Source organism: Petaurus breviceps, unplaced genomic scaffold, assembly GCF_028583685.1.
Source record: "Petaurus breviceps papuanus isolate PSGF00001 unplaced genomic scaffold, PetGlider_PUasm1.0 64, whole genome shotgun sequence".
Lineage (NCBI taxonomy): Eukaryota > Metazoa > Chordata > Mammalia > Diprotodontia > Petauridae > Petaurus > Petaurus breviceps.
Window position 1 is genome coordinate 7,781,209 of NW_027186428.1, and position 11,962 is coordinate 7,793,170.

General features: G+C 43.2%; 1 protein-coding gene across 2 annotated transcripts in view; it reads right to left on the reverse strand.

Moving 5' to 3' along the window:
* Positions 1-11,962, reverse strand: part of PDLIM4 (PDZ and LIM domain 4) — a 109,886-nt gene that overhangs the window by 5,505 nt on the left and 92,419 nt on the right. The window contains exons 4-5 of one of the 2 annotated variants that reach the window (XM_069103869.1): positions 6,746-6,915; positions 37-194 (exon numbers count right to left, since the gene is read on the reverse strand). In XM_069103869.1, the coding sequence (XP_068959970.1) occupies positions 37-194; positions 6,746-6,915 (328 nt within the window). Of the gene's footprint in view, positions 1-36; positions 198-6,745; positions 6,916-11,962 lie in introns of both variants that reach the window. The other variant, XM_069103868.1, reaches the window with a different exon arrangement.

Consider the following 11,962-nt stretch of genomic DNA (forward strand, 5'->3'; position numbering starts at 1 on the left):
TACATGGAGAACCTTGGGTGCATGAAGACTTCTTACCATTTTCCCCAGCTTCTAGCATGCCCTGTAGGTATCTGAAGGACCCAGACTGCTTGGGCTCCGAGGCAGGTTCTCCATACTCCTGGAGCATTTTATACACATCAGATTCCACATCAATGCCATTTCTGCTCCTTGGGAGGGATCTTGTAGAGTCAGCACTGCTGAGAGTGGAAGAGAGAGAAAGCACAGGTCCCATATGGGAACTTTCCAGCTGCTACCTGCAATGGACCCCCACACTGATACAAGATAGCTTAGGCCGACTGGAGGAGCTGTCTGGGGTCTGATAGAGAGACCCAACTCCTTATCTGCTTGGATCAGAGCTAAGCCTGGTTTGGGCCAGTTGGAGGAGTGGGGAGATGGTGGGGGTAGGGGCAGAGTGGCCGCTCTCTCTCCTGGAGAGACTCTATTCTCCCTCCAGGCCCTAGTAATGTTGCCTCATGCCTCTAGAGGGAAGGAGAGCCTTCCTTGTGGTATCTTGACTGGAAGGAGTCCAAGCTGTTTAGAGCTCAGGAGAAAGAATCGTGTCTATGAAGGGTCATAGATTTAGAACTGGAAAGCAAGGTAGGGGTTTAAGAATCCCACTCCCTTGTTTTAAAGATGAAGACACAGAGGCCCAGAATGATTCAGTGACTTACCCAAGGCCAGTCAGATAAAAAGTGTGCAGCCCTGAGATCTGAGCTCAGGTTCTCTGCCTCCACATTCAACATTCTTTCCACTGCATCATGATACTGAAAACAGGAGTGTCCTGGCAATGTGCTTTTTAGGAGAGTGGCCTCCCAATGTGCACTTCTGGCCCTTCCCTCCCTCACCGGGGGCCCAGAGGAGCTCAAGACTTCCCCTTAGATGATACAGTCACCAACTTTATGGAGTTCCTTCCTTTCCCATGTCTGTGTCTATCCCATTCCATTCAAATCATACACAAAATCATGGCCAAAATCTCCCCATGGCTTAAGGGGTAGAGAGCCAGGATCTTTATGAGTTTCACAAAATCCCTTGAGCATCCTGGGGGAGAAGCCAAAGTAAAGCAGAGTGATTAAGTGCGATGTTTTCAAGCCTAACCTATGACTGAGGCAATATGGTGCAGTGGAAAGTACAATTGTTTGGGAGTCAGAGAATCTGCATTCAATCTCCCAGTGTAACCTTGAGTAAAGGTCTTTGAGTCTGAAAATGAGGGGGTTAGACATTTTCTAGCCCTAAATCTATGATCCTGGGGGCAGAGTCAAGATGGTGGAGTAGAAACAGAGCCTCCACTCCACTTTCCCCAATTCATGTAAAAGGTGACTCTGAACAAACTTTGGAGCTACAGAACCCACAAAATGACACAGAGAAGCTAACCTCCTGCTGTGGACAGCCCGGCAGGCCGACAGGAATCGGCCAGCGCAGTGCTCTGGGAGCTGAGCCCAGGCCCCCGTGAGCCAGAGGTTTTAGCCCCAGGGCAGGCCTGACCAGCCCCTGACCGGAGGGACTCCAGATCGGCAGCAGCTGTGGCTGTTTCCAGATTTATCAACACATAGATGCTAAGGACAAAGTGAGAGGTCAGTGCAATGTGGACTTTGGGACCAGTAAGTGGGAGTGTGTGGGCTGAGGAGCCATGGCACAGCCGGCGCCACTTGCAGCTTCAGCTCCTGGCCTGCAGAGTGTAGGGGAACCAAGCACCAGTCTGAGGGGTAATCATTCTTGCTTTAACCTTCTTGGATCTGGATTGTGGTCTAGGGTGGAGGTCCTGGGTATGTGACCAGCTTGCCAGAGCGTGTGGAGACCTCAGAGAGGGCACCCAACTAATACCTCCGGCAGCTGAGAAAACCCCAGCATTTGGGACAAAGCTCCCCTGTCTGGTGGCAGGGCCCTACTGTGGCAAAAAGCCCAGGGGTCAAGTGACTGAGGGGCAACATGACCAGGCAAAGGAGACAAAACAAACAGAAGACTACAACATTAGACTCCTATTTTGGAGACAAAAAGGATCAAAGCATGGAACAGGAGGAAGACAGTGAAGTCAGAACTCCTGCACCAAAAGCTTCAAAGGAAAATACGAGCTGGTTACAGGACATAGAGGACCTTAAGAAGCAGATAAGAGAAGTGGAGGAAAAATTGGGAAGAGAAATGAGAACAATGTAAGAAAATTATGAAATGAGATTCAACAGCCTGAGGAAAATCACACCTTGAAAAACAGACTAACTCAAATGGCAAAAGAGGCTCAAAAAGGCAATGAGGAGAGGAATACCTTAAAAAGTCGAATTTGCCAGATGGAAAAAGAATCTCAAAAGCTCAATGAGGAGAATCATTTTCTCATATTTAGAATGGAGTGAAGGGAAGCTAGTGACTTTATGAGAAATCAAGATGCTGTTAAACAGATCCAAACAAATGAAAAAATAGAAGGCAATGTGAAATATCTCATGGGAAAAACCACTGACCTGGAAAATAGATCCAGGAGAGATCATTTAAAAATTATTGGACTACCTGAAAGCCATGATCAAAGAAATTACCTTGAAATCATCCTTCAAGAAATTCTCAAGGAAAATTGCCCTGGTGTTTTAGAACCAGAAGGCAAAATAGAGGTTCAAAGAATCCACCGATCACCTCCTGAAAAAGATCCCAAAAAAGAAAACTACTAGGAATATTATAGCCAGGTTCTGGAATTCCCAGATCAAGGAGAGAATATTACAAGCAGCCAGGAAGAAACAATTTGAATATTGTGGGAACACAATCAGGATAACCCAGGATCTGGCAGCTTCTACACTGAGGGACCAAAAGTCTTGGAATATGATATTCTGGAGGGCAAAGGAGCTGGGATTAAAACCAAGAATCACCTACCCAGCAAAACAGTATCATGTTTCAGAGGAAAATATGGTCATTCAATAGAATAGAGGACTTTCAAGCATTCTTGCTGAAAAAAACAGAGTTGAATAGAAAATTTGACATTCAGATACAAGAAGCAAGCTTGAGAAGGGAAAAGAAATCATAAGCCACTTATCAAAGTTGAGCTTAATATTGGAATTAATATTCCTACATGGAAAAATGATAATTGTAACTGATGAAATTTTTCTCAGTATGAAAATAGTTGAAGGGAATAGAAATATATATATATATATGTCTATATCAGAGGTTATACGGGAGTATGAATACATATGTGAATGTGTGTATATATGTTTACAGGTATACATAGATAGAGGGCACAGGACCCATTTAATAGGAAGGGATGATACTTAAAAGGTGGAATTAAGAGATGAGAGAGAAATATAATGAGAGGAGATGGAGAGAGTCAGAATGGGATAAACTATCTCATAAAGAAGAGGCAAGAGAAAATGGTTACAATGGAAGGGAAGAATAGGAAAGCAAAAGGGAATGGGTCAACCTTATTCTCATTGAATTTGGCTTGGGAAGGGAATGAAATACACACTAAATAGGGTATCTCACCCTCCAGGAGAGTAGGGGGGGAAGGGGATGAGAGGGGGTATGATGGAAGGGAGGGCAGGCTGGGGGGGAGGGAAGTTGGAAGCACTCACTTTTGAAAGGGGACAGGATCAAAGTAGAGAATAGAAGAAGTGGGAGGTGGGATAGGAGGGAGGGAAATACAGTCAGTCTTTTACAATATATCTACTATGTTAATGTTTTGCATTAGCTACACATATACAACCTATACTGAACTGCTTATCTTCCCAGTAAGGGTGGGTGACAAGGGAGGAAGGGAATGAATCTAGAATTCAAAGTTTTAAAATCAAATGTTTAAAATTTATATGTACTGTTATTAATACTATTTTATATGTAATTGGGAAATAATATATACAGGCACTGGGGCATAGAGATCCACTGGAAAAGTCGAAAGGGGTATGGGAGAAGATATGGGAGAGAGCAGATTGGAGGAGGGGATATCCTGTTGGACTGTTATTCTGGGGTGGTGGGTAGGGGAAAAAAAGGGAGAAAATTTGTAACTCAAAAATCTGGTGGAAATTAATGACGTAAACCAGAAGTTAATAAAGCATTTGGAAAATGAAAAAAATTACTTTGCTAAAAAAAATAATAAATCTATGATCCTACAATCACTTACTACCTGTGTGACCTTGGTCAAGTTACTCTACCTATGGGCTTCAGTTTCTTCAACTGTAAAATGGAAGTGGGGATGGGGGGTTTGGACTAATGCAGTAGTGTCAAACTCTTATAGCAATGGAATAGACACATTTTGACTTAGAAAACCACACATTAATATTTTCTCTGTTGTATTGTATTTTTATTTATTTAGTTAAGCAGTTTCCAATTACATTTTAATCTGGTTCAGCTGGAGTCTGGACTAGAGGACCTCAAAGGTCCCTTACAGCCCTAAAGCTATGATTCTATACTGCAAGCTGGCAAATTTTCTATAGATTCAGTAGGGTGGTTTTCAGAGACTCAACATGAAGACCCAGAGCTGGAACAGACTGCAAAGGTCATCTAGTCTAATCCCTTTATTTTACAGATGAGGAGACTGAGGTCAAGGAGACGAAGAAGAAGGATATGAGGAATCGTTTTCAAAATATTCTAACTATAGTTTTTAAGGTTTTTGACAGTGAAAGTTTTGGAACAAAAAAAGCTAATGAGGATTAATACTGTCTGATAGTGAGGAAAGGCTGTCTTGTTCGGAGTGGAAGGGGCCATGTGCCTAGCAGAGGGTAGGGTCACAACCCCATGTCCTGGGTGGAAACCCAAATCCAAAAACATTATACATGTCCCTGGTATCTTTAGGGCCCCCAGAAATTCTGATCCAGTGCACACCTGCCCCGTGTACCTGTGGCAGAAGAAAGTAGGTGAGTGGAGCTATGCTTTTAGCATCATCATCAAACTCTGACCAATTGCATGGGACTACCCTTGATGCCTCATCCAAAGAGAGCGCTGCTTCTGCCATGCCCAGAGGAACTTGGAAGGAGGTTGCTTTTGTTGTCAACCTTTGGTCAGGAATTGAAGAGGGATTCCAAAAGTCCCACCTATTCTGGTTTTTTTATGGCTAAATTAGCATTTAGAGTAAATGAATACTTCTTCACAGAAGTGGAGGATGATGAATACAGAACACTGCATACGCTGTGCAACACATTTTATGTGTGGGATATTTTTGCTGAGCCACTTTTTTTTCTTCTTTCCTTTTTATTTTTGTTACTAGGAGTGGTTAGCTGGGGAGGGGAGTAGGGAGGGAATTATTTGGAAATGAAAGTGATGTAAAAATAAAAGATATCAATACTTTTTATTTTGAATAAAGAAAATAATGTTTCTCAGAGCTGATGAGAGAGGAAGTAGTCCTGGCCAGACCATGCCTTAGACACAGACCTCTATCCTAGACCTCACAGGACAGCTGGAATCCTGGGGCAGGAAAAAAAACGAACAATGGGTAGATCAGTTTAAAGTCAAGTCTGGAAAAAGGGATGTAAGTCCCAGGAGGGGCTGCAGAACATGGAATTCTGGAAAACATAATCAGAGCTGGAAAGAAAGGCAGATGATTGTGTCTTTGATGACTGGCTCTGTTGGCTGATTTATTGAACATTTAGCACCTGTTTCTTTCTGTCTGAAAATCAAAATGAAGCAAGCTTTTGCCTTTCTGCTCCACAGGAGGTTTCTGTTCTCCCTGAGCTTACCCTAAGATGCATATTTTATTGTTTGACAGGCAGCATGGTGTAGTGGCTGGAGAGTGGCTTCAGAGCCAGGAAGTCCTGAGATCAAGTCCCATCTCTAACACATACTGACTGTGTGGCCCTGGACAAGTCATTCTATCTCTCAGCAACCTAGACTGTTGAACTATGGAAGAAATGTAGGGAAAATGCTGACTTGCTTTGGTGGAGGGAGGTCCTCACCAGAACCCAGACAAGCCAATGAAATCACAGATCTGATCCCTATTCTTCTTCTCTAGGAGAAAAGACCAGAGGACAAATGCTCATGGACAGACTCTCAAGGTACCCTGAAGAATGTGTCCATTCATAGCTATGCCCCATTAATTTGCTGTTGTTGCTGTGTTTCTAACTGGACATTTAGCTTCTATTTCTTCCAGTCCAAACCTGCTTCTCAATTCCTGCTTGTCTGGGATGGGGGCACCAATTTCTGTATAATTCTGAGAAAACAGGTTGCTCAGAGGAGAAAGCATATGGGGCTGCCCCCTCTCAGGAGGGTATCCTTTCCTTTCTTCTTAATGATCAAACGGATGCATGTGAGACTAAAGCTCTACGATTTGACAAGTGAAGTCAATAAAAGCTAGTGTAGGTGATACAGGGTAATAGAAGCCCCAAGAAGGCACAAAAGTGGGGTTAGAACTGTGCAGTTTTGAAGGAGAAATGAGAGCAGCAAAAAAGTAATTCCTACAGGCCCATTTTGGGTTAGGACAGGGATGGGGAACCTGTGGCCTCAAGGACCCATGTGGTCCTCTAGGTCCTTAAGTATAGCCCTTTGACTGAATCCAAACTTCATAGAACAAACTCCCCTAATAAAAAGATTTGTTCTGTAAAACTTGGACTCAGTCAAAAGGTTGCACCCAAGGACCTAGGAGGCCACAGGGTCCCCAGCCCTGGGTCAGGGGATAGAGTAGGGAGGAGTTGAGGCCACGGCTACATTCCTGGAGAAGCAGAAACTTATATAGAGGGCATCTACCCCAAAGGGCAGAAGTATTCCTGGTGGACCTTGAGGCATTATGGTAAGTTGGCAGGGGCATTTTTAGGGAAGTGTTAGGGGGTCTGTGAGGGTTAGCTGTTCCACTTACCTATGAGGTGGAGACACATGGAGGTTGCTCATCTGTGCCTGCAAACTGGCCTCATTGTTGTGGGAATAGAGGCGGGATGGCATCCCATATTGGAGGCCCAGGCTAGACTTGCTGTCAGTCAGGCTCCCTCCTGAGGCTGAAGACCTTCTACTGTGAGTGAGGCCATTGTCCTAGAGGTAAGAAAATGATGTGAGGGTGAGGTTGCTCAGGAGAGTGGGGGTAAACTGAGGCAATAGTAAAGAACAAATATCCTCTAACACATGCCTGAAAGAGGCTTTTTCCAGCCTCTCCTTGGCCACTGTTTTCTGGACCACTGTTTTCTATTCATTCAATTCTATTCATTTTGACAAGTGGTTATTAAGCATTTGCTACAAACGAGGTACTGGATGAGAAACACAAAAATGTGAAACAGTCCCTGCCTTTAAGGAACGTACCTTCTGCTGTGGATAACAATATTATCAGAATATTTTTTCTGGGACTAAAGGGACTTTACAAAAGAATTCCATGAACCTAAATTAGGTTGCTAGTGATGCAGTCAGGCATTTTCATGACTGAGACCCTTTATTCCTCTTTCATGAACTTATTCACTTAGCATGGGAGGAGTGATTACTGCAACCAGGCTCTTTAAAAGGCCTAAGGTGTGATACCATTTGTCCCTCAATTGTGACCAAAGGTGTGTTGTGCCTTCTTGCTGCATGGGCAGAGAGGTGTTGGTAAATGTTTTACAAATTGCTCTGGGCAAGGCGAAAAAGTAAGCAGGACCCACTTTTAAGATTAAGATGTTTTCTCCATCATTTTCTTAAGTCTAGACAATCAAAATAATAAATCAAGCCCTGCTGATTTCTGAGGTGTAAACACTTACACTGAAAATTTAGCAATTGATTAGGGCCTAGCCCTGACACAGGAGGACAGCACTTTGTGCCACTCACAAAGTGTTTTCTCTGGGCAGAGATTATCCAACATTGATGGAATATAATAAGATACAAGCACTTACTTTGTGCTGGGGTTAATAAGCACCAAGTTGAGAGAATCTTTGCCTCCAGCGAGTTCACATTCTAATAGAGGGACACAATATATATAGGGAAGTGGAGGCCAGGGAAGGAAGTCTTAGCCCTGCGGGGTTGTGGGTAGAGCCGCTGGACACAGCGACACTTTAGGCTGCAGTGGTAGTTATGATTTAATTATCATTCTTAGTACAGGAGCAAGAATAAGACATATGTGGGTGTGTACATGTGCTTGAGTCTATACTCACGCTTGTGTGTGTGTGTCTGTATGTGTGTCTGTGTCCTTGTGTGTGTGTATGTGTATCCTACTAGACAGAATTAGAAGCATGGTTGCTCCTATAGAAGAAACTGAGGCTAAGGAGGGAGAAGGGACTTGCCTAGAGGCAATCTGTGGCAGAATCAGGACTAGAGCTCACAGTTCCAGAAGGCTTATCTGTGCTTATGTATGGTCTTTCCATTGGAAGTGGCCCCAGAGCAGCTGAGGACTCAGTCCCTACTCTCCAAGAGCTCCTTTGGGTTATAAAATTCAAAAGGGCATCCAAATGTGAAGCAAATTGGAAGAGGGCAGAAGAGAAACGCTGAGGCTTTGCATGTGAATTAACACCAAAGAGGCTGAACTAACCCTTGTTGTTAGCTCAGTTATATCTGACTCTTCATGACCCTAGGAACCATAATAGCCCACGGGGTTTTCTTGGTAAAGATATTGGAGTGGTTTGCTATTTTCTTCTCCAATGGATTAAGGCAAACAGTGCAAGTGACTTGGCCAGGGTCACACAGCTAGTAACTGTCTGAGGCAGAATTTGAACTCAGGTCTTCCTGACTCTAGGCCCAGACCCCTATTCGCTGAACCATCTAACTGCCTTGAATTAACCCTACACTCCTCTAGAATCTCAGCTCTAACTCCTAAGTAGACCTAAGCCTTTAATTAATATAGATGTAATTTGTGAACAGTCTTATCCCCTCCACTGGCTGGGGTACCAGTATGAACCATACTTCCCTATAAGGGAGCTCAAAGTCTGTCATTGGATGTGACATTGGACAAGTCCATTTCTCTCTCTGGGTCTTAGTTTCTCCATCTATAAAATGAAGTTGTTAGACCAGACAGTCTCTCCCCACATGGAGATTCTGTTTTAAGTCAAGAGGGGACAAGAGATTAGAGGACCAGATTCTTCTGGATCTGGGGTGGGGTGGAAGCAAGAACTCATGGCGCTGTTTTGAGGCTCACTCAGTCTCTGCTGTTTCAGGAAGGGATGAGGGCTTCCTCCCCACCTTCCAAAACCCTGAGTCACCAAATCCCTGCTTCCTGGCTGTGGGGCATCCCAGGACTGGAAACCAGGAAGCTTTTGAAAGTGGTTTGAGCCTAGGGGGGTGGGAGCAGGATTACAATGACTGGGAGGGTTACAGACAATTCAGCTGCAGCAGCTGAGAAAACAAAGCCAGCCTGGGCATGACAGCCACCTGCTTGGCCCTTCATGATAAAACTCAGCTCTTTTGCTATCCTTCATCCCCACCCATACAGAAACTCCTGAGCACCAAGCCTGATCCCAATGCCCCAGTGGGTTGATTAAAGTGTGGAGGGGGTGTCTGGGAAGGGTGGGAGGGTGTATGTGAGTACTGAGAGTATACAGGGCAGGTGGGTGAAGAGTAGTCTATAGAAATCAAGAGGATATCTTTCTATGAAATTGGCAAAATACTATTAAGTGGGGAAAAAAAGAGAAATCAAGAGGATAAAAGATTGGAGAAAAATTCCCTCAAAGAAAGCACACTCTCACTGAAACACACGAACACATGTGTGCACACACACATACACTCAAAGGTGATGTTTACGTATGTGCACCACTCCCCACCCCCCAAACACACAGAATTCTTTTGGAGGTAATCCAGATTACTGCAGTGTCCTATGGAGAAGTGAGGATGGCAAAGGCTGACAAATACCAGGGGTTTTCCAGCTGCCCACAGGTGGCTTGCCACATACCACATCTGCCTAAACACTTCTTGTGAGGTGGGTCTGCATTCATTTGAATGAATTACTTAAAAACAGTATTACAGGTCAAGTCAAGCTTCAGCCAGCCAACAAGAGAGCATCCCCCGTCTAGCAGAGCCCTCCTGTACAGAAAAGGCTCCAGTAGAGGCGCCCATGGAACACCTCCTGTGGCCTGTCAGACTCTCTGGAATGTGGTTATTTGAAGACCACCGAGCAAGAGCATAGGGAGTCAGGCTGGGGACTGGGTCTCACACAAGACACTGCTGCTAATCTGTAAACATGCTGATGATAGATATCTGATACATTCACCTTCTGGGCAAGGAATCTCTCTTCTCTTTCTCTCTATCTACCCTTCTATCTACACTTTCTTCTTATCTCTCTGCTTCCTGAAATATTTCTCTTAACTTCTGGTTAAGATGGCGATGTTAAAGGTTGAAGAGGAGTCTGGCTCTCCCACACCTAAGCCATCCAAGATCTACAATAGCACCCGATGGAACAATGTTCAAGAAATCTGAAGAGAAAGTATAGTAAGCTTTTCCTACAAACTACAACTGGGCAAAGAGACAGTCAGAAGCCTGCAGGCATGAGGATAGTGTTCCCATCAATGGTCAAGCACAGAAGAGAGAAAGAACATGGTGAATAAATTGGGCACACAACTAAATAACACTAGAAAACCAACAAATCAAAAACTCTCAACTAAACATTAAAATAGAAATTCTAAAAATCAAGGAAGAGGTTAACAAAAATGAAAGCAAAAAAACCTTATTTTATTAACAAATAAAACTTAGCTGTTTCTTTTTTTTGCTAATTAAAATATATTAGCTAGCCTATTTTTAAAAGAGGCAGGGAAAGCAAACTAACAACTTAAAAATGAAAAAAGAGAAATCACAATTAGTGAAGAAATAAAGGAAATTATTAAAAATTATTTTGTCAAGGGGTGGAGACAAGATGGTAGAGTGAAGGGTCTCCCAAATTCCTCTCCAGAAAACATTAAAATAATGCCTCAAAATAAATTCTGAAGTGGGGCAGCTAGAAGGTGCAGTGAGTAAAGCGCTGGCCCTGGAGTCAGGAGGACCTGAGTTTGGTTCCGGCCTCAGACACTTAACACCCACACAAAAAAACTTGCCATGTAAACTTGGGCAAGTTACCTAACCCCAATTGCCCTCCAAAAAGCAAATAACAAACAAACAAATAAATAAATAAATAAATTCTGAAGTGTCAGAACCAATAAAAAGGACAGGATGAAACAATTTTCCAGCCCAAGACAACTCAGAATTTTGGCAGGAAAGCTCTGCCTCACTGGAATGAAAGTGGACCACAGGCTAGCATAAACCACACCAGCACAGGCTGTGCCAGGCAAGCCAGCAGCAGGCCTTAGGGGTGATTGAATGGCAGTTTCTGCAACTCTCAGCCCATAGAAAATAGGTGGGTCTGACAACTGGTCAGAAGGAGATTACAGGGGACCTTTTGCTGGCACCCTGAGCAGGACTCTATTGCATTGTCCATACATAGTTTCAGGTCTCAGTTCAATGGTAAAGAGGGGCACTAGCAGAAGCAGGGATCCTGGAAAAAATTTGAAGGTGGAAAAGAGTGCTTGTGGTTGCTCACAGATGAGAGCACAGGACAGGAGAGCAGTGACCATATCTTTCCTTAGATTAAACCACCTTAGAAGAACTGAAGATGGACAGACCCTACAGAACTAGCTCTGAAAACAGCAATACAAAAACTTGAAGTTTGGGACAGTGCCCTCTTCACCCTGGGAGCAGGACCCAACTTTAACATAAAGTAAGAAATCAAGAAATAGGTCAGAAAAGTGATCAAACAACAAAAAAAGAACCTGACCATAGAAAATTACTATGGTAATAGTAAAATGTAAAAATCAAAAAAAGATCAAATGTAAAAATAGCTACATGCAAACCTACAAAGAAAAATATAAATTGTTCTCAGGCACCAAATGGAATTCCTAGAAGAACTCAAAAAGCACTTTTTAAAAAATCAAATAAAAGAGGCAAAGAAAAAATGGAAAGATATGAGAATCATGCAAGAAAATAACAAAAAAAAAAGAGTCAACAGCTTGGTAAAGGAGGCACCAAAAATACTGAAGAAAATAAATCCTTAAAAAACAAAATAGGCCAAAGGGTAAAAGATGTATACAAATTCACTGAAGAGAAGAACTCCTTAAAAAAAATCAAAATTGACCAAGTAGAAAAAGACATACAAATATTCACT